Source organism: Xenopus laevis, chromosome 2L (genome assembly GCF_017654675.1).
Source record: "Xenopus laevis strain J_2021 chromosome 2L, Xenopus_laevis_v10.1, whole genome shotgun sequence".
Classification (NCBI taxonomy): Eukaryota; Metazoa; Chordata; class Amphibia; order Anura; family Pipidae; genus Xenopus; species Xenopus laevis.
In genome coordinates, this window is record NC_054373.1 from 105,524,093 (window position 1) to 105,542,501 (window position 18,409).

The 18,409-nt window shown below is 38.2% G+C and overlaps 3 protein-coding genes across 9 annotated transcripts in view; 2 read left to right on the plus strand and 1 right to left on the minus strand.

The window, feature by feature from the left end:
* Positions 1-11,783, minus strand: part of mis12.L (MIS12 kinetochore complex component L homeolog) — a 13,799-nt gene extending 2,016 nt beyond the window's left edge. The window contains exons 1-2 of one of the 6 annotated variants that reach the window (XM_041580982.1): positions 11,609-11,783; positions 9,523-10,211 (exon numbers count right to left, since the gene is read on the minus strand). In XM_041580982.1, the coding sequence (XP_041436916.1) occupies positions 9,523-10,184 (662 nt within the window). In that variant the 5' untranslated portion in view covers positions 10,185-10,211; positions 11,609-11,783. 6 annotated transcript variants of the gene reach the window in all.
* Positions 1,237-18,186, plus strand: derl2l.L (derlin 2 like L homeolog). Of its 2 annotated transcripts, XR_005965472.1 has the most exons (8): positions 1,237-1,409; positions 1,713-1,778; positions 4,577-4,650; positions 5,680-5,773; positions 6,211-6,406; positions 6,952-7,042; positions 7,878-8,163; positions 18,087-18,186. XR_005965472.1 is itself a non-coding variant. In XM_041582284.1 (7 exons), the coding sequence occupies exons 1-7, from the start codon at positions 1,317-1,319 to the stop codon at positions 7,981-7,983; spliced, it is 720 nt and encodes a 239-aa protein (XP_041438218.1). In that variant the 5' UTR covers positions 1,237-1,316; the 3' UTR covers positions 7,984-8,310. The 2 variants fall into 2 exon arrangements, 1 of the variants encoding a protein (XP_041438218.1); XM_041582284.1 differs by lacking the exon at positions 18,087-18,186 and having other exon boundaries at positions 7,878-8,310.
* derl2.L (derlin 2 L homeolog) lies at positions 11,981-18,186 on the plus strand. The gene is made up of 7 exons (XM_041582283.1): positions 11,981-12,167; positions 12,475-12,540; positions 14,600-14,673; positions 15,558-15,651; positions 16,090-16,285; positions 16,851-16,941; positions 17,801-18,186. The coding sequence occupies exons 1-7, from the start codon at positions 12,075-12,077 to the stop codon at positions 17,904-17,906; spliced, it is 720 nt and encodes a 239-aa protein (XP_041438217.1). The 5' UTR covers positions 11,981-12,074; the 3' UTR covers positions 17,907-18,186.
* Positions 18,187-18,409: the final 223 nt, after the last annotated feature.

The window sequence follows — 18,409 nt, forward strand, 5'->3', positions numbered from 1 at the left end:
AACGCTAAGGATTGCTAGGTTATACAAGGAAACACAGTTAGCAAGGTCATTTAAGTGCCTATCATCAAGGCTCATGAACCACACATTTATATACCAAAATATAACCCCATAAGATGTTATGAAAGTAAGATATGTACTACTGATTGAACAGAAAAAAATGGTCTGTTGTATAAGAACACGTGGTATAATATAACTGCACTGTGTGCAGAATCAGCGATTTCAATCAATAAAACCCTGAGCTGTGAGTGTGGCATAATCCATGAAAGTGAATATTTTGTTTTGTTTTTTCTTGACTAAGTTCAGGGAGCTTTTTCAATGATTGCAGGTTTTTTTCTCAACCTCAAAATTTGTAAATTTGGGGGAGCTCCCCATTTATTAATCCATTTATGGTTTGGGTTAAAACCAGTCATTCAAAAAGTGAATTCATACAGTTCGTTAAAGGTTTTATTTTATGGGTTTTTTTTGTGGCATAAACCCAACTTGCTTTTTTATATATCTGTATCTATCTATATATATCTATCGATATTCTTCAAGCTGCACATACATTTAGCACTGCAGGGTAGCACTGCTTTCTATTTATATAAATACAATGTCCTTTCATGTTTAATATTAATGATTATAAAATGGTGTTTTATACCCCTCATTTCACTAATTACAAGTTACAGAGCTTTTGGTTGAAGCTTCAATTAAGAGGGCAGCAGAAATTCTCCTGCTCCTCCACCTCTGAAGATTTGTAAACACCAAAGTATGAAACCAGGAACAGGTCCATTATTTAATAAAACGGCGGCCCGGCAGTAGTTTCCATTTACTTAATCGTTCTCAGAACGTACCTTACATACCGTACGTCCTTTTCCCGCCTGAGAAGCTCTAAACTACACTTCCAGCGCCTTTCTTAGCGAACCTCTGGTTGGTAGATCTAAACGCCCAATGGAAACGCCCTCTTTGTCGCTTTGTCAGTAAACTTCCTGCAATACATGCCACACAGTCTTTCACTAATACGGTAACGAGCGGCCATCTTTGTTTCAGGCAAACAGCAGTATGTAGTAATTTCTACGAATGACGTGGAAGGAAAGTTCCCTTTAGCCAATCAAACCAGAGAACGGACACCTACGCGGACCAATGTCTACAAGACGTGACATTACCAGTTCTTAGCTGGAGAAAACGATAGCAGTGTCAGCCAATGATGTTAGAGTGAGGGGGCGCGGCTCTACTCCCATTGGAGACAGAACGTGCGGTCAATTGAATGTTTCCGCACAGTGTACAGAGTTGAGAGGGGGTGGGAGGCGTAAGTGGAGGAGTCGGTGGGAGACAGCAAGATGGCGTACCAGACATTCCGGCAGGAGTATATGCAGATTCCACCGGTGACACGGGCATATACAACAGCGTGTGTTCTGACTACTGCAGTGGTGGTAAGAAGGGAATATATTCTGGTACTGGGAGTACGTGACTGAGTGAAAGTGACTTGGTCTCGGAGCTAACAGTCATAGTATTACATGTTCAGAACTGGCCCAGCATTGTTGATGGGTAGGGTACAACTTTGTGCTCAGGTAGTTCTTATATTGACCAGTTCTAGCTCTTAGGACTCCTATGTTACATACAGCTTGGTGTCACTGGCTTAAAATTTTATTCCAAATCTAAGAACAGCATTCTTTTATTCTATCTACAGTACATTCTGTTTTGTTATGGCTCATGCATTTTCATTTTCTTTACAGCAATTAGAACTCATTACTCCATTTCAGCTTTACTTCAACCCAGAATTGATATTCCGGCATTACCAGGTATGTATACTATGTAGTGTCTTCATACATATGTGGTGAATAGCAAGCTGATTCTATAGGATAGAGGAATGCAAATTCACCATAAATAACAGTAGACAGCCTCCACAGAGAAGCTTACCAGCACACAAAGCAATTGCAAACAGGGCAATCTGCCTGGATTTCTGATTTGGACTCTCCTAGGCCAATGGATGGACTTCTCCTCGCTCCCACACCCCCACCCTCATGAGTGCATGCATGCACAGGTTTCCGCTGGACCACAGATGATTCGGCACATGAGATTTAAAGAGCTGCCAGATCTCCTGCATGTCCCCAGTAGTTTTTTTTTTTTTTTTTTTTGCTCCATAAAACTATAAGGGTAAGGGTAAGGCCACACTAAGCGATAGCGCGGCGATTTGACTCGCCGCGACTATTCGCCGCGACTTTTAATCCTCAATCGCTGGCGAAACTTTGGCGCTGGCGTCTATGGGGAATCGCTGCGTAAAAACACACGCGGCGATCTTTTTTCTATTGTCGCTCGAAATCGCCTCGCTAGGCGATTTCGAGCGACAATAGAAAAAAGATCGCCGCGTGTGTTTTTACGCTGGCGATTTTGCGCGATTTCCCATAGACGCCAGCGCCAAAGTTTCGCCAGCGATTGAGGATTAAAAGTCGCGGCGAATAGTCGCGGCGAGTCAAATCGCCGCGCTATCGCTTAGTGTGGCCTTACCCTAAGGCCACACTAAGCGATAGCGCGGCGATTTGACTCGCCGCGACTATTCGCCGCGACTTTTAATCCTCAATCGCTGGCGAAACTTTGGCGCTGGCGTCTATGGGAAATCGCGCAAAATCGCCAGCGTAAAAACACACGCGGCGATCTTTTTTCTATTGTCGCTCGAAATCGCCTAGCGAGGCGATTTCGAGCGACAATAGAAAAAAGATCGCCGCGTGTGTTTTTACGCAGCGATTCCCCATAGACGCCAGCGCCAAAGTTTCGCCAGCGATTGAGGATTAAAAGTCGCGGCGAATAGTCGCGGCGAGTCAAATCGCCGCGCTATCGCTTAGTGTGGCCTTACCCTAAGGGCTTCTCCTGCTTGTATTTGTGTGCTGGTGAATCTTCTCTTATGCACTGTTTGGGTGCGTGCAGTTCCTTCATTAATGAGCACGCGGCTATCTCTCTTTGGAAGGCCAGAGTGTGCAAAAGGGGTCTTTGCTACACATGTGGGTCCTCTATGTAGAACACATTTTAATAAACTGATTTAAGCTTGGGGGTCATCCAAAAAAGAAAAATTTGTATTGTAATTAGTTTTTTTCATATTCAAAGTCCTATCAGTTCAACCATACTGATCTTTCATTGTGTCATTCAAATCAGTGCAAAGGCTCTGGTTCTGTAGGCCAAAATGAAACCTTCAAAGAAATGTGTTTATTTGAAAGTTAAAAATCCCCTTCAGTCTCAACATGGTTCACGTTCAGTAGCACTTCCCCAGGAATTCTGAAAAATGTTGAGATTGAAGGGGATTTTCAGACGTTGAGGAGTCTTTTATTTAGTTTTGATGTGCATTTTTAACTTTCAAAAAAACAACACATTTTTTTATATTATCACACTTGGAGTTCTTTCGCTGTTTTTAAGTTTTCTTCCTTTGTGGAGTGAAAAGAGGTGATACATTGATTACCTGATCTGGAAGGCATTTGGCAGGCTGTTTTGAGGCTACAGACCAGCTTTGCTGTAAATACTGGAAAGGCGCAGCTGTCAGTATAGGGAAGAGGGCATTTACACCACAGCCCATAGGCCTATAGTTGCACCATTGACATTGTATAAGAGCATTCCTCAGGGGACAGTCACGATTTTGACAGTTCAACCCACAATCTTGGATTATTACCAAAATGTCCCAAGTTTCTCTTTGATCTCCTTCACTGAACAGCCAGAAAAATTAAACAAGAGGCTTTTGGCAGAGAGCCCAGAATACTTGGCACCTGCAAGTCAATACATTTGTAAAAATATAAGATAAGCAAAGATATAATTGTAACAATTTAAGATTATCTCTTGGGGAAACTGATTTGGAGCTTAACGAGCAATTCATCTTCATTAGCAAAACTGTAATAACACATAAAACATGACCTTAAAACTCCAAGAAATGTGGTTAAAAATCGCTGTGCTGGCAGATCTTTGTCCCTCTTTCTATTTTTCAAATGTTGGGAGGTATGTAATAAATGACTATTTTCGATTAATAAGACGGCTATTTATCATGTCTTGATAAACTTTTTTACTTTTTACCATACTGACTGATTTTTGGAGGGACTTACAACTATTTTTGGTTTTCCTATAGGTATGTAATAAAGTACTATTCTCAACTAATAAGATTCATGGCAAACCTATGAAAAGCAAATTGTAAAGCGAGAAATTCCTTTTTTTTATTTTTTAAAAAAGATTTGGTTGTCTGTTTCTCAGAATGAATGTGGATCCCATACAGAAAAATACAAATGCAACATCCATAGTAGGGATTCTACCTTCAGTCCCAGCATATTCTAACATATTTGCAAGGGTAAAAACATCAATATCTGGGATGGATTCGTAAAGCAATGCTGTAATTAAATTCACCAATAAAAATTTCCAAAGCTCTGCAGGGCCATTTAATTCAATTGGATCTTTCAATCACTATCCTGCCTGCTCTGTATTCATCTAAGCTATTTCCCTATTTACTGTTTGCAAGATAGCTGTTACAAAGATATATATAAACTAGAATTAAATTTTGCTCAGGCTCTTTAATTTCTGTAACATGAGTAAACATTTTATAATTTTCCCCCTCTTTGTTTTACAACAGATATGGCGACTAGTTACAAACTTCTTGTTTTTTGGACCAGTTGGATTCAATTTTTTATTTAATATGATTTTTCTGTATCCTTTATGAATGGAAATCGACCTAGACATAGGGAGAGAGAGGGACAGGAACATAGGGTGGGAGAAGGACAGGAACATAGGGAACAGAGGGAGGGAAAGGGAGAGAGGCCACAGATTATATATATATATATATATATATATATATATATATATAATATGGGATGCACAGAATCCAGGATTCGGTTCAGGATTCACCTTTTTCACTAGGATTCGGATTCAGCCGAATCCTTCTGCCCGGCCGAACTGAATCCTTTTCCCCTTCAGGTTTGGTATTCGGAATATTTCACGAAGGATTCGGGGGTTCGGCCAAATCCAAAATAGTGGATTCGGTGCATATATATATATATATATATATATATATATATATATATCTATCTATCTATCTCTATCTATATCTCTCTATCTATATCACACTCGTACAGATCTTGTCTAGTTTTCACAGTTTAGTTTAGTTGTTAACCCATTATTTCTAGTGAACTACCTGAAAACACAGCTAAAAATGACTTTTTTCCTCAGTTGCTTTCTTTGAGGACTTTTTTCGTCAGTTGCTGGTGTTTGTCTGAAATACCAGCAATCCATGTGTAGAAGTTGTTACAATTTGCTATATTAGTTGATTCAAACCAGCAGAATGTGTGGAATGTTAACTATTGTATCAATTATAACAGCTGCCTTTAATTAAACTTTGGCATGCTCAACAGGGCCCCCATCCTAGAGCTGCTCTAGAAAGATATGAGAAGAAAAATATTTTAAATGTCAATATTAGAAAAAAACATATGAAAAAACTACTAACTGAACTGAAAAAGTGCACAAAAGTGAACTGAAACCGTTAACAACTCCTTTTTTTAGATTTTTAAATGTTTTTTTGGAAAAGCCACAAAAAAAAATCTAGCTATTGCTTAAAATTTTATAAGGCCTGTAAGGCTCTTAATTCATCTCCTTCCCTAGGCTTTAACACCTGTTTGACTGTGAGTGATGTCCTTATCTGACTAATTGAAGTATATTCTTTGACCTGAATTCTCACCTCAGATACAGATATTGCAGGATGCTTGAAGAAGGCTCATTCCGGGGTCGAACAGCAGATTTTGTATTTATGTTTCTCTTTGGTGGTCTGTTGATGGTTGTATCCTTTACTGTATACATTTTAGCGCAGACATTTTACTAAAACAGACACTATGGGGCAAACTTATTTAAGGTCAATTGTTTACCTTTGAAATCATTAAATGGATAGTCTGCCTTTAAATTAACTTTTAGTATAATGTACACAGTCACCTTTTTTTTTGTAACGATTTGTCTTTTTGTTCAGCAGCTATCTGGTTGCTAGTGTCTGTTACTCTAGCAACCAGGCTGTGGTTTGTACAGGAAACTGGAATATAAATTGTAGATGGGGTGAACAGAATGATGAGAATCATAAGTAATGAACGCAACATATCAGAAAACATCCACTGAAGAACCTTTCACAGAGAAAGGCTTTGCAAGTAGCAGTGTAGTAAATGCTAATTCAGTTTAGTTGTGCAATTTAAATTGTCCCATATAATGTTCCTTAATATACAACTCCAGATCTTTGGGGTGTTTGTCAATCTTGTGTTTTTAGGACAAGCTTTTACAATAATGCTTGTGTATGTTTGGAGCAGAAGGAATCCTTATGTTCGAATGAATTTCTTTGGTCTGCTAAATTTTCAAGCACCTTTCTTACCGTGGGTGCTTATGGGGTTCTCTCTGCTGCTGGGAAATTCCATTATTGTGGATCTGCTAGGTAAGGAATCTAGCAACTACAATTACTAAATATATACATGAGGCCATCATGGCCAAGGTAGTAATTGGAGTGTAAATCATTTTGCAGAATAGTTTGAATGTCTGTAAATAAAAACATAGAATAAAGTGCTTTAGTATTTGATATTATTCTTTATATTAAAAGTGTATCTGCATTTAGTTTAACATTGACATTTCATATCCAAGTAACACTATCCGGTTCGTGCGGCACTTTACATTGATTTTTCATAATTGAAATCAGTGGAGCTTACAGTCTTATTTCCCTTATCACATTTATACACGCTAGTGTCGAATTTATTGGGACCGACTTAACCTGTCTATGTGCGGGAGACAATACTAAAACGTGCATAGACATGGATAAACCATACAAACTGTTTGCAGACAGTACTGTGGTCATAATCTAACTCCTGGCCCTAGTGCTGCAAGTCAGTAATGTTAAGCACTGAGCCTTAATGCCCTACCCAGTAATTCACTATGTGATTTTCCAACATATATCTCTTTCGTTTTGCTGTGTTTTATCTATTTTAGGCATTGCAGTTGGCCACATATATTTCTTCTTAGAAGATGTGTTTCCAAATCAGCCTGGAGGTGGAAGAATTCTCAAGACACCATATATTTTGTAAGTACAATTATGTTTAAAGAATACGCAAAAATGTATAATGATTAATGTTAAAAGAAGGATGGTTCTCAATGTGTAACTTCACACTGTACTTGTGCTTGAAATGCATAATAATATTGGCTTGCGCCAAGCTCAGGTATAATACTTGCATTATGCTTATAATTTATTTGTCACATTCAAAGTTTGCTCTTTCCCTCTAGTAATGTACTGACCTTAAATGTATGTAACTAATAATGAGTAGAATATACACCTGTTTTGTGAATTCTTCCCGTCCAACATTCTCTCCAAAACCAGATTGATGCAATTGCATCAGTTTTATAAATAATAAATGGCATTAATATTAAGTTGTCTTTTAAAGGAGAAGGAAAGCTCCAATCCAAGATGGTTGCCAAATGTTAGGACCACCCAAGGATTGTAATGATTTATTAGATAACCCCAGGCCTGTGTAAGCGAACAATCCTTTTCCTCCCTGCTTCAAAATCCAGTGGAAGGTGCACTTAGGCTTTTAACTCTATTGCACATGAGGGAGGGAGGGAGAAAGGGGGTTGCTCGCTTGTGCCCCTGGCTGGTGCAGTTTTCTGCTAACAGGAGCACTGGCCCAAGGTATAATTACAATCTTTTTGGGGGGGGGGAGTCCTAACATTTGGCACCCCCCTCAGATTGGAGCTTTACTTCTCCTTTAAAAGCAGAGCTATAAACATTATTTTTATAAATATAAGCATGTGGCTTCCTGACTTTTCATTTCATATACTTCAGTAATCGCTACACCTACAACATGTAGTATGAGAGTTTGAGGATTATTAAATTGTTCATTTAATCCCTATGTAAACTGCAGGAAAGCTATCTTTGATGTGCAAGGAGAAGATCCAAATTACAATCCACTGGCAGAAGATCGACCCGGAGGATTTGCCTGGGGTGAGGGACAACGTCTTGGAGGTTAGGAGACACGGTGCCACCAATTTAATGCAGCTGAGCGGGGAACTCACCAAGTACCTTCTGGATCCACATTCAGCCTGTGGCTAGAGACAACTGTACAGTTCTTCAGAACAGAAAGCACTTTATGTTTTATTGGCTGATCCACGGAATCCTTTTCAATTTTCCAACTGTGCCTCTCACCTGAGGTTTTATTGGTACTTGAATCTTTTGGAGCCAAGTAACTGGAAACTGACTCAAATTAAGAAGCCCATGCCACATGTTTAAATGGATTTTAAAAGTGTTGTGTGTATTTTTCTTAATTTCTTTGATACAAAGAACGATACAATGCAATCTTTAAAAAAAAGTGTGTTTCTCATTTTTCAAATTACGAGGTGTCACAGACAAAAACAGATATGCAACATGCAGATACTCGAATATCCATTTTGCCATGCCCCTACTAGCAAAGAAGGCAGTGTAGGTGTGGTTTTATTATCACAGAAAATAAGCAAAATATTAATTATCTGGATTGATGGCTTGCCTGTCAATTGGAACTTTATGAATATTGGTTTTCTGGACAAGGCATACCATACCTGTATCAAAAATCCTTTAAACGGCCACCTACAGAAGTATCCATTTGGTCATCTTTTATAAAGAATATTGTATGCACGTATGGCTTTATGAAAACAACACCCAAACTGATTTTATTAAATGGAATGGTTAATCAAGAACAATTTATACAAAGGTTTTGGAGAAAGTTTAAAATTAATATCACAATTGTCCAGTAAAAGTGATACTGATACTAAAAAAATACTTTTTAAAATCTAAATGTACATTAAATGTTACCTATAGGTCATGTTGATCATTTTTTGCGGAGAGGTTTGTTTATCTAAGTTATTGTTAGTTGAAGTTTATAAACCTGACTTTTGCCAACCTGACTGTCCCATCTCAGACTGTCAGTTAAAAGTTTCCAACAGACTCCTGCTGCACAGATATGGCAGCCCCCTCATACAGCAACATGGGGCATCAGACAGGTAATGTAAAGGCATTGTGCAAATACTTTATGGCAAAGTTAAAAGTAGCTTTCAAATGCAATATTATGATAGCTGTAAAAAAAAAAAAATTTCTGGTGTCAGTATCTCTTTAAGCTACTTCATTTCAGTTGCTTCCTTTTTAATATGTAATACAAAATCCTTCTAATTAGTAAAATGTTAAAGTCAGTATTCTATAAATATCCTTATATCCATCCACTTCTGGGCTTTATCAGCATAAGATCTATGGCATTTTCTCTTCCAGTCAGATGCATACAATACATGAATGGCAGTTGCATATTTTTCTAATATGTCAAGGCTTCTCATAACTTTTTTCATGTAGGGATAGTTTGCATATCATAAATACTAGGAATATTAAGCCATCAGGAATACATTTACCATTTGAATGCTATCTTAGTTTATACAGACTATATACATATATATACACAAAAAGAAATACATACATTTTTATAATGCAGTATTCAAATGCTTAAAATTATACAGGTGTCACAAGCCCCAAACACACCTTGCTCTTACTTCCCTTTTCTATTTCGAGGACAAATTGGAGTCAGAGTAGACCCGTCCACTTTGGTTTTTTTATGTTTCATATCGATTTCTGTTACCGTGTCCTGTAGCTTCCTTGTCGTCTGAGTCATAAAACCAAAGCTTTCCTTTAAATCTATGTTTCCGTGCTCTCTACATATTTTGTCAAGGCCCTTAAACCAAGTTAATATCTTCTCCAGTTCAGCTTGGACATGTTTCTGTTCCTCTAGTTCTGCCAAAAGTCTCTGTGTTGCCAGGCTTTCTGCTTTGCATTTCTTTTCTAGATTTTCTGTTTCAGCTTGGAGATGCTCAAATTCTTCTTTACTGTAAGAGTATTGAGAGTGGACTTTATCTTCCAACAACAGAACATTACTGGGTATACTAAGAACTAGATTTAAAAGAAATGTTTCCATTTTCTGGAATAAGAAGTTGAAACGTTCTCTCATGAAATGAAGATACTTTTCTGTGCTCTGTCGAACCCGGAAATGGCTTATTTTGTTCCCCTGCATGCTCTCCAGTTTCTTCATGATGACCTTTTCAACCACTAAGACCATCTCAAACAAGTAGTCTTGAAAAGCGATGTACACTCGGAGTATGCATGTCTGCGGTGTGAACTCAAACAGCTGACTTTCATAGCACATTGCACGAACAGACATTTTTTCTAGGTCCAGTTCATAGAGGGCCTAAAAAGACAAAAACAAAATGCATGAGGTCATACATACACAAAGCCCACAAATGTCTTGAATTGGCAAATGGCACCAAAGAACAGAGCCTTGCCTAAATATCTGAGTTGTGAATATCTGAAAATGTGTTTTGCCTGTATATGTCGACATCTAGTGGCGAATATTAGAACAGCAAATTCTTAAAGGGATCCTGTCATCAGAAAACATGTTTTTTTTTTTCAAAACACATCAGTTAATAGTGCTACTCCAGCAGAATTCTGCACTGAAATCCATTTCTCAAAAGAGCAAACAGATTTTTTTATATTCAATTTTAACATCCGACATGGGGCTAGACATTTTGTCAATTTCCCAGCTGCCCCTGGTCATGTGACTTGTGCCTGCACTTTAGGAGAGAAATGCTTTCTGGCAGGCTGCTGTTTTTCCTTCTCAATGTAACTGAATGTGTCTCAGTGGGACATGGGTTTTTACTATTGAGTGTTGTTCTTAGATCTACCAGGCAGCCGTTATCTTGTGTTAGGGAGCTGCTATCTGGTTACCTTCCCATTGTTCTGTTGTTTGGCTGCTGGGGGGGGGAAGGAGGGGGTTGATATCACTCCAACTTGCAGTACAGCAGTAAAGAGTGATTGAAGTTTATCAGAGCACAAGTCACATGACTTGGGGCAGCTGGGAAATTGACAATATGTCTAGCCCCATGTCAGATTTCAAAATTGAATATAAAAAAATCTGTTTGCTCTTTTGAGAAATGGATTTCAGCGCAAATTCTGTTGGAGCAGCACTATAAACACGAGAGAGATATAGCTAGATATATAGATAGAGAGAGATAGATAGATATAAATAAAACACGTTAATATTTCTCCAGCCGACTGCAGATTAAATACTTGTTTATATGGTAGCGCCAGATCTATTTTAGATGTGATTGGTTTCATTCTAAAAGCTAAGAATGATATATTAACCACATCTATCACCACAACATATATTATAAGCAGTTTATTTGTTAACTGTAGGTGCTACAGCCCTGGTGGTAATATAATAGCAGCTCAAATAGTTATAGTATAAAATGAAGATTATATTTGAGGCATTCGATATTCTTCAAGCTGCACATACATTTAGCACTGCAGGGTAGCACTGCTTTCTATTTATATAAATACAATGTCCTTTCATGTTTAATATTAATAATTATAAAATGGTGTTTTATACCCCTCATTTCACTAATTACAAGTTACAGAGCTTTTGGTTGAAGCTTCAATTAAGAGGGCAACAGAAATCCCTGCTCCTCCACCTCTGAAGATTTGCAAACACCAAAGTATGAAACCAGGAACAGGTCCATTGTTTAATAAAACGGCGGCCCGGCAGTAGTTTCCACTTACTTAATCGTTCTCAGAACGTACCTTACATACCGTGCGTCCTTTTCCCGCCTGAGAAGCTCTAAACTACACTTCCAGCGCCTTTCTTAGCGAACCTCTGGTTGGTAGATCTAAACGCCCAATGGAAACGCCCTCTTTGTCGCTTTGTCAGTAAACTTCCTGCCATACATGCCACACAGTGTGTCACTAATACGGCATCTTTGTTTCAGGCAAACAGCAGTATGTAGTTATTTCTACGAATGACGTGGAAGGAGAGTTCCCTTTAGCCAATCAAACCAGAGAACGGACAGCTACGCGGACCAATGTCTACAAGACGTGACATTACCAGTTCTTAGGTGGAGAAAACGATAGCAATGTCAGCCAATGGTGTTAGAGTGAGGGGGCGCGGCTCTACTCCCATTGGAGACAGAACGTGCGGTCAATTGAATGTTTCCGCACAGTGCACAGAGTCGAGAGCCGGTGGGAGGCGTAAGTGGAGGAGTCGGTGGGAGACAGCAAGATGGCGTACCAGACATTCCGGCAGGAGTATATGCAGATTCCACCGGTGACACGGGCATATACAACAGCGTGTGTTCTGACTACTGCAGTGGTGGTAAGAAGGGAATATATTCTGGTACTGGGAGTACGTGACTGAGTGAAAGTGACTTGGTCTCGGAGCTAACAGTCATAGTATTACATGTTCAGTACTGGCCCAGCATTGTTGATGGGTAGGGTACAACTTTGTGCTCAGGTAGTTCTTATATTGACCAGTTCTAGCTCTTAGGACTCCTATGTTACATACAGCTTGGTGTCACTCACTGGCTTAAATCTGTATTCCAAATCTAAGAACAGCATTCTTTTATTCTATCTACAGTACATTCCGTTTTGTTATGGCTCATGCATTTTCATTTTCTTTACAGCAATTAGAACTCATTACTCCATTTCAGCTTTACTTCAACCCAGAATTGATATTCCGGCATTACCAGGTATGTATACTATGTAGTGTCTTCATACACATGTGGTGAATAGCAAGCTGATTCTATAGGATAGAGGAATGCAAATTCACCATAAATAACAGTAGACAGCCTCCTCCACAGAGAAGCTTACCAGCACACAAAGCAATTGCAAACAGGGCAATCTGCCTGGATTTCTAATTTGGACTCTCCTAGGCCAATGGTGGACTCCTCCTCGCTCCCACCAGGGGAGCGAGGAGAAGTCCATGCACAGGTTTCTGCTGGACCACAGATGATTTGGCACATGAGATTTAAAGAGCTGCCAAATCTCCTGCATATCCCCAGTACTTTCAAAAGATGATGGTGACAAGCCGCCCTTATAATCTTGCTGCTTTAGGCCCGGGCATATGTGGCCTTCCCAGAGATCCTGGTTTGCAGGCAGTTTTTTTTTTTTTTTTGCTCCATAAAACTATAAGGGCTTCTCCTGCATTGTGTGCTGGTGAATCTTCTCTTATGCACTGTTTGGGTGCGTGCAGTTACTTCATTAATGAGCACGCGGCTATCTCTCTTTGGAAGGCCAGAGTGTGCAAAAGGGGTCTTTGCTACACATTTGGGTCCTCTATGTAGAACACATTTTAATAAACTGATTTAAGCTTGTGGGTCATCCAAAAAGAAAAATTTGTATTGTAATTTTTTTTTTTTTTCATATTCAAAGTCTTATCAGGTCAGCCATACTGATCTTTCATTGTGTCCTTCAAATCACTGCAAAGGCTCTGGTTCTGTAGGCCAAAATGAAACCGTCAAAGAAATGTGTTTATTTGAAAGTTTTTAAATGGACATCAAAGTAAATGATTGAAAGACTCCTCAACGTCTGAAAATCCCCTTCAGTCTCAACATAGTTCACGTTCAGTAGCACTTCCCCAGGAAGTCCGAAACATATTGAGATTGAAGGGGATTTTCAGACGTTGAGGAGTCTTTTATTTAGTTTTGATGTGCATTTTTAACTTTCAAAAAACATTTTTATATCATCACACTTGGAGTTCTTTCGCTGTTTTTAAGTTTACTTCCTTTGTGGAATGAAAAGAGGTGATACATCGATTACCTGATCTGGAAGGCATTTGGCAGGCTGTATTGAGGCTACAGACCAGCTTTGCTGTAAACACTGGAAAGGCGCAGCTGTCAGTATAGGGAAGAGGGCATTTACACCACAGCCCATAGGCCTAGAGTTGCACCACTGACATTGTATAAGAGCATTCCTCAGGGGATAGTCACGATTTTGACAGTTCAACCCACAATCTTGGATTATTACCAAAATGTCCCAAGTTTCTCTTTGATCTCCTGCACTGAACAGCCAGAAAAATTAAACAAGAGGCTTTTGGCAGAGAGCCCAGAATACTTGGCACCTGCAAGTCGATACATTTGTAACAATTTAAGATTATCTCTTGGGGAAACTGATTTGAAGCTTAAAGAGCAATTCATCTTCATTAGCAAAACTGTAATAACACATAAAACATGACCTTAAAATTCCAAGAAATGTGGTCAGAAATTGCTGTGCTACACGCGGCAGATCTTTGTCCCTCTTTCTATTTTTCAAATGTTGGGAGGTATGTAATAAATTACTATTCTCAACTAATAAGATTCATGGCAAACCTATGAAAAGCAAATTGTAAAGCGAGAAATTCCTTTTTTTTATTTTTTAAAAAAGATTTGGTTGTCTGTTTCTCAGAATGAATGTGGATCCCATACAGAAAAATACAAATGCAACATCCATAGCAGGGATTCTACCTTCAGTCCCAGCATATTCTAACATATTTGCAAGGGTAAAAGCATCAATATCTGGGGTGGATTCTTAAAGCAATGCTGTAATTTAATTCGCCAATAAAAATTTCCAAAGCTCTGCAGGGCCATTTAATTCAATTGGATCTTTCAATCACTATGCTGCCTGCTCTGTATTCATCTAAGCTATTTCCCTATTTACTAGATAGCCGTTGCAAAGATATATATAAACTAGAATTAAATTTTGCTCAGGCTCTTTAATTTCTGTAACATGAGTAAACATTTTATAATTTTCCCCCTCTTTGTTTTACAACAGATATGGCGACTAGTTACAAACTTCTTGTTTTTTGGACCAGTTGGATTCAATTTTTTATTTAATATGATTTTTCTGTATCCTTTATGAATGGAAATCGACTTAGACATTTCAAGTGCATTTTTATGGTAGCAAGGTATAATTTCTGTAACTTTTAATTTTATTAATTTAACATTAAACATTGCGAGGGAGGGAGGGAGGGGGACAGGAACAGAGAGAGGGAAAGGGACAGGAAAGAGAGAGGGAAAGGGAGAGAGGCCACAGATAGATATTTTTTCACTTTATTCAATATCTGTTGAGCGAGATATATATCTATATATCTATCACACTCGTACAGATCTTGTCTAGTTTTCACAGTTTAGTTTAGTTGTTACCCCATTATTTCTAGTGAACTACCTGAAAACACAGCTAAAAATGACTTTTTTCCTCAGTTGCTTTTTTTTTTTTTAATTTAATGTTCCTGTCTCTGGTGTTTGACTGAAATACCAGCAATCCACGTGTAGAAGTTGTTACAATTTGCTATATTAGTTGATTCAAACCAGCAGAATGTGTGGAATGTTAACTATTGTATCAATTATAACAGCTGCCTTTAATTAAACTTTGGCATGCTCAACAGGGCCCCCATCCTAGAGCTGCTCTAGAAAGATATGAGAAGATAAATAATATTTTAAATGTCAATATTAGAAAAAAACAAATAAAAAAAAATATATCTGAAAAAAACACTAACTGAACTGAAAAAGTGCACAAAAGTGAACTGAAACCGTTAACAACTCCTTTTTTCAATTTTTAAATGGTCTTTTTGAAAAGCCACAAAATAAATCTAGCTATTGCTTAAAATTTTATAAGGCCTGTAAGGCTATTATTTTATCTCCTTCCCTAGGCTTTAACACCTGTTTGACTGTGAGTGATGTCCTTATCTGACTAATTGAAGTATATTCTTTGACCTGAATTCTCACCTCAGATACAGATATTGCAGGATGCTTGAAGAAGGCTCATTCCGGGGTCGAACAGCAGATTTTGTATTTATGTTTCTCTTTGGTGGTCTGTTGATGGTTGTATCCTTTACTGTATACATTTTAGCGCAGACATTTTACTAAAACAGACACTATGGGGAAGACTTCTTAAGGTCAATTGTTTACCTTTGAAATCATTAAATGGATAGTCTGCCTTTAAATTACCTTTTAGTATAATGTACACAGTCATCTTTTTTTTTTTTTAACGATTTGTCTTTTTGTTCAGCAGCTATCTGGTTGCTAGTGTCTGTTACTCTAGCAACCAGGCTGTGGTTTGAACAGGAAACTGGAATATAAATAGTAGATGGGGTGAACAGAATGATGAGAATCATAAGTAATGAACGCAACATATCAGAAAACATCCACTGAAGAACCTTTCACAGAGAAAGGCTATGCAAGTAGCAGTGTAGTAAATGCTAATTCAGTTTAGTTGTGCAATTTAAATTGTCCCATATAATGCTCCTTAATATACCACTCCAGATCTTTGGGGTGTTTGTCAATCTTGTGTTTTTAGGACAAGCTTTTACAATTATGCTTGTGTATGTTTGGAGCAGAAGGAATCCTTATGTTCGAATGAATTTCTTTGGTCTCCTAAATTTTCAAGCACCTTTCTTACCGTGGGTGCTTATGGGGTTCTCTCTGCTGCTGGGAAATTCCATTATTGTGGATCTGCTAGGTAAGGAATCTAGCAACTACAATTACTAAATATATACATGAGGCCATCATGGCCAAGGTAGTTATTGGAGTGCAAATCGTTTGGTGTCCTTTTTTGCAGAATAGTTTGAATGTCTGTAAATAAAAACATAGAATAAGGTGCTTTAGTATTTGATATTATTCTTTATATTAAAAGTGTGTCTGCATTTAGTTTAACATTGACATTTCATATCCAAGTAACACTGTCCGGTTCGTGCGGCACTTTACATAGATTTTTCATAATTGAAATCAGTGGAGCTTACAGTCTTATTTCCCTTATCACATTTATACACGCTAGTGTCGAATTTATTGGGAGCAACTTAACCTGTCTATGTGCGGGAGACAATACTAAAACGTGCATAGACATGGATAAACCATACAAACTGTTTGCAGACAGTAATCTAACTCCTGGACCTAGTGCTGCAAGTCAGTAATGTTAAGCACTGAGCCTTCATGCCCTACCCAGTAATTCACTGTGTGATTTATTGCAAATGCATCCCTTTTCCAACATATATCTCTTTCGTTTTGCTGTGTTTTATCTATTTTAGGCATTGCAGTTGGCCACATATATTTCTTCTTAGAAGATGTGTTTCCAAATCAGCCTGGAGGTGGAAGAATTCTCAAGACACCATATATTTTGTAAGTACAATTATGTTTAAAGAATACGCAAAAATGTATAATGATTAATGTTAAAAGAAGGATGGTTCTCAATGTGTAGCTTCACACTGTACTTGTGCTTGAAATGCATAATAATATTGGCTTGCACCAAGCTCAGGTATAATACTTGCATTATGCTTATAATTTATTTGTCACTAATTCACATTTGTCACATTCAAAGTTTGTTCTTTCCCTCTAGTAATGTACTGACCTTAAATGTATGTAACTAATAATGAGTAGAATATACACCTGTTTTGTGAATTCTTCCCATGTCCAACATTCTTTCCAAAACCAGATTGATGCAATTGCATCAGTTTTTTAAATAATAAATGGCATCAATATTAAGTTGTCTTTTAAAGGAGAATGAAAGCTCCAATCCAAGAGGGGTGCCAAATGTTAGGACCATCCAAGGATTGTAATGATTTATTAGATATCCCCAGGCCTGTGTAAGCGAACAATCCTTTTCTTCCCTGCTTCAAAATCCAGTGGGAGGTGCACTTAGGCTTTTAACTCTATTGCACATGAGGGAGGGAGGAAGGAAGGGGGTTGCTCGCTTGTGCCCCTGGCTGGTGTAGTTTTCTGCTAACAGGAGCACTGGCCCAAGGTATAATTACAATCTTTGGGGGGGGTCCTAACATTTGGCACCCCCTCAGATTGGAGCTTTACTTCTCCTTTAAAAGCAAAGCTATAAACATTTTAAATTTTTTTTAAATATAAGCATGCGGCTTCCTGACTTTTCATTTCATATACTGTACTGTACAGTAATCGCTACACCTACAACATGTAGTATGAGAGCTTGAGGATTATTAAATTGTTCATTTAATCCCCATGTAAACTGCAGGAAAGCTATCTTTGATGTGCAAGGAGAAGATCCAAATTACAATCCACTGGCAGAAGATCGACCCGGAGGATTTGCCTGGGGTGAGGGACAACGTCTTGGAGGTTAGGAGAAATGGTGCCAACAATTTAATGCAGCTGAGCGGGGAACTCACCAAGTACCTTCTGGATCCACATTCAGCCTGTGGCTAGAGACAACTGTACAGTTCTTCAGAACAGAAAGCACTTTATGTTTTATTGGCTGATCCACGGAATCCTTTTCAATTTTCCAACTGTGCCTCTCACCTGAGGTTTTATTGCATTGGTACTTGAAACTTTTGGAGCCAAGTAACTGGAAACTGACTCAAATTAAGAAGGCCATGCCACATGTTTAAATGGATTTTAAAAGTGTTGTGTGTATTTTTCTTAATTTCTTTGATACAAAGAACGATACAATGCAATCTTTAAAAAAAAAAAAGTGTGTTTCTCATTTTTTAAATTACGAGCTGTCACAGTCAAAAACAACAGATATGCAACATGCAGATACTCGAATATCCATTTTGCCATGCCCCTACTAGCAAAGAAGGCAGTGTAGGTGAAGCTGGAAAATGCCTGGACGACATGATGTAAATTT

Excerpts from the sequence above, each read along its gene's own strand:
- derl2.L (XM_041582283.1), top strand. The coding sequence starts at position 12,075 with ATGGCGTACCAGACATTCCGGCAGGAGTATATGCAGATTCCACCGGTG. Across the intron at positions 12,541-14,599 it reads TGATATTCCGGCATTACCAG|ATATGGCGACTAGTTACAAA; the intron begins GTATGTATACTA and ends GTTTTACAACAG. Across the intron at positions 16,942-17,800 it reads CTCAAGACACCATATATTTT|GAAAGCTATCTTTGATGTGC; the intron begins GTAAGTACAATT and ends TGTAAACTGCAG.
- derl2l.L (XM_041582284.1), top strand. The coding sequence starts at position 1,317 with ATGGCGTACCAGACATTCCGGCAGGAGTATATGCAGATTCCACCGGTG. Across the intron at positions 1,410-1,712 it reads TTCTGACTACTGCAGTGGTG|CAATTAGAACTCATTACTCC; the intron begins GTAAGAAGGGAA and ends TTTTCTTTACAG. Across the intron at positions 4,651-5,679 it reads TTATTTAATATGATTTTTCT|ATACAGATATTGCAGGATGC; the intron begins GTATCCTTTATG and ends TTCTCACCTCAG.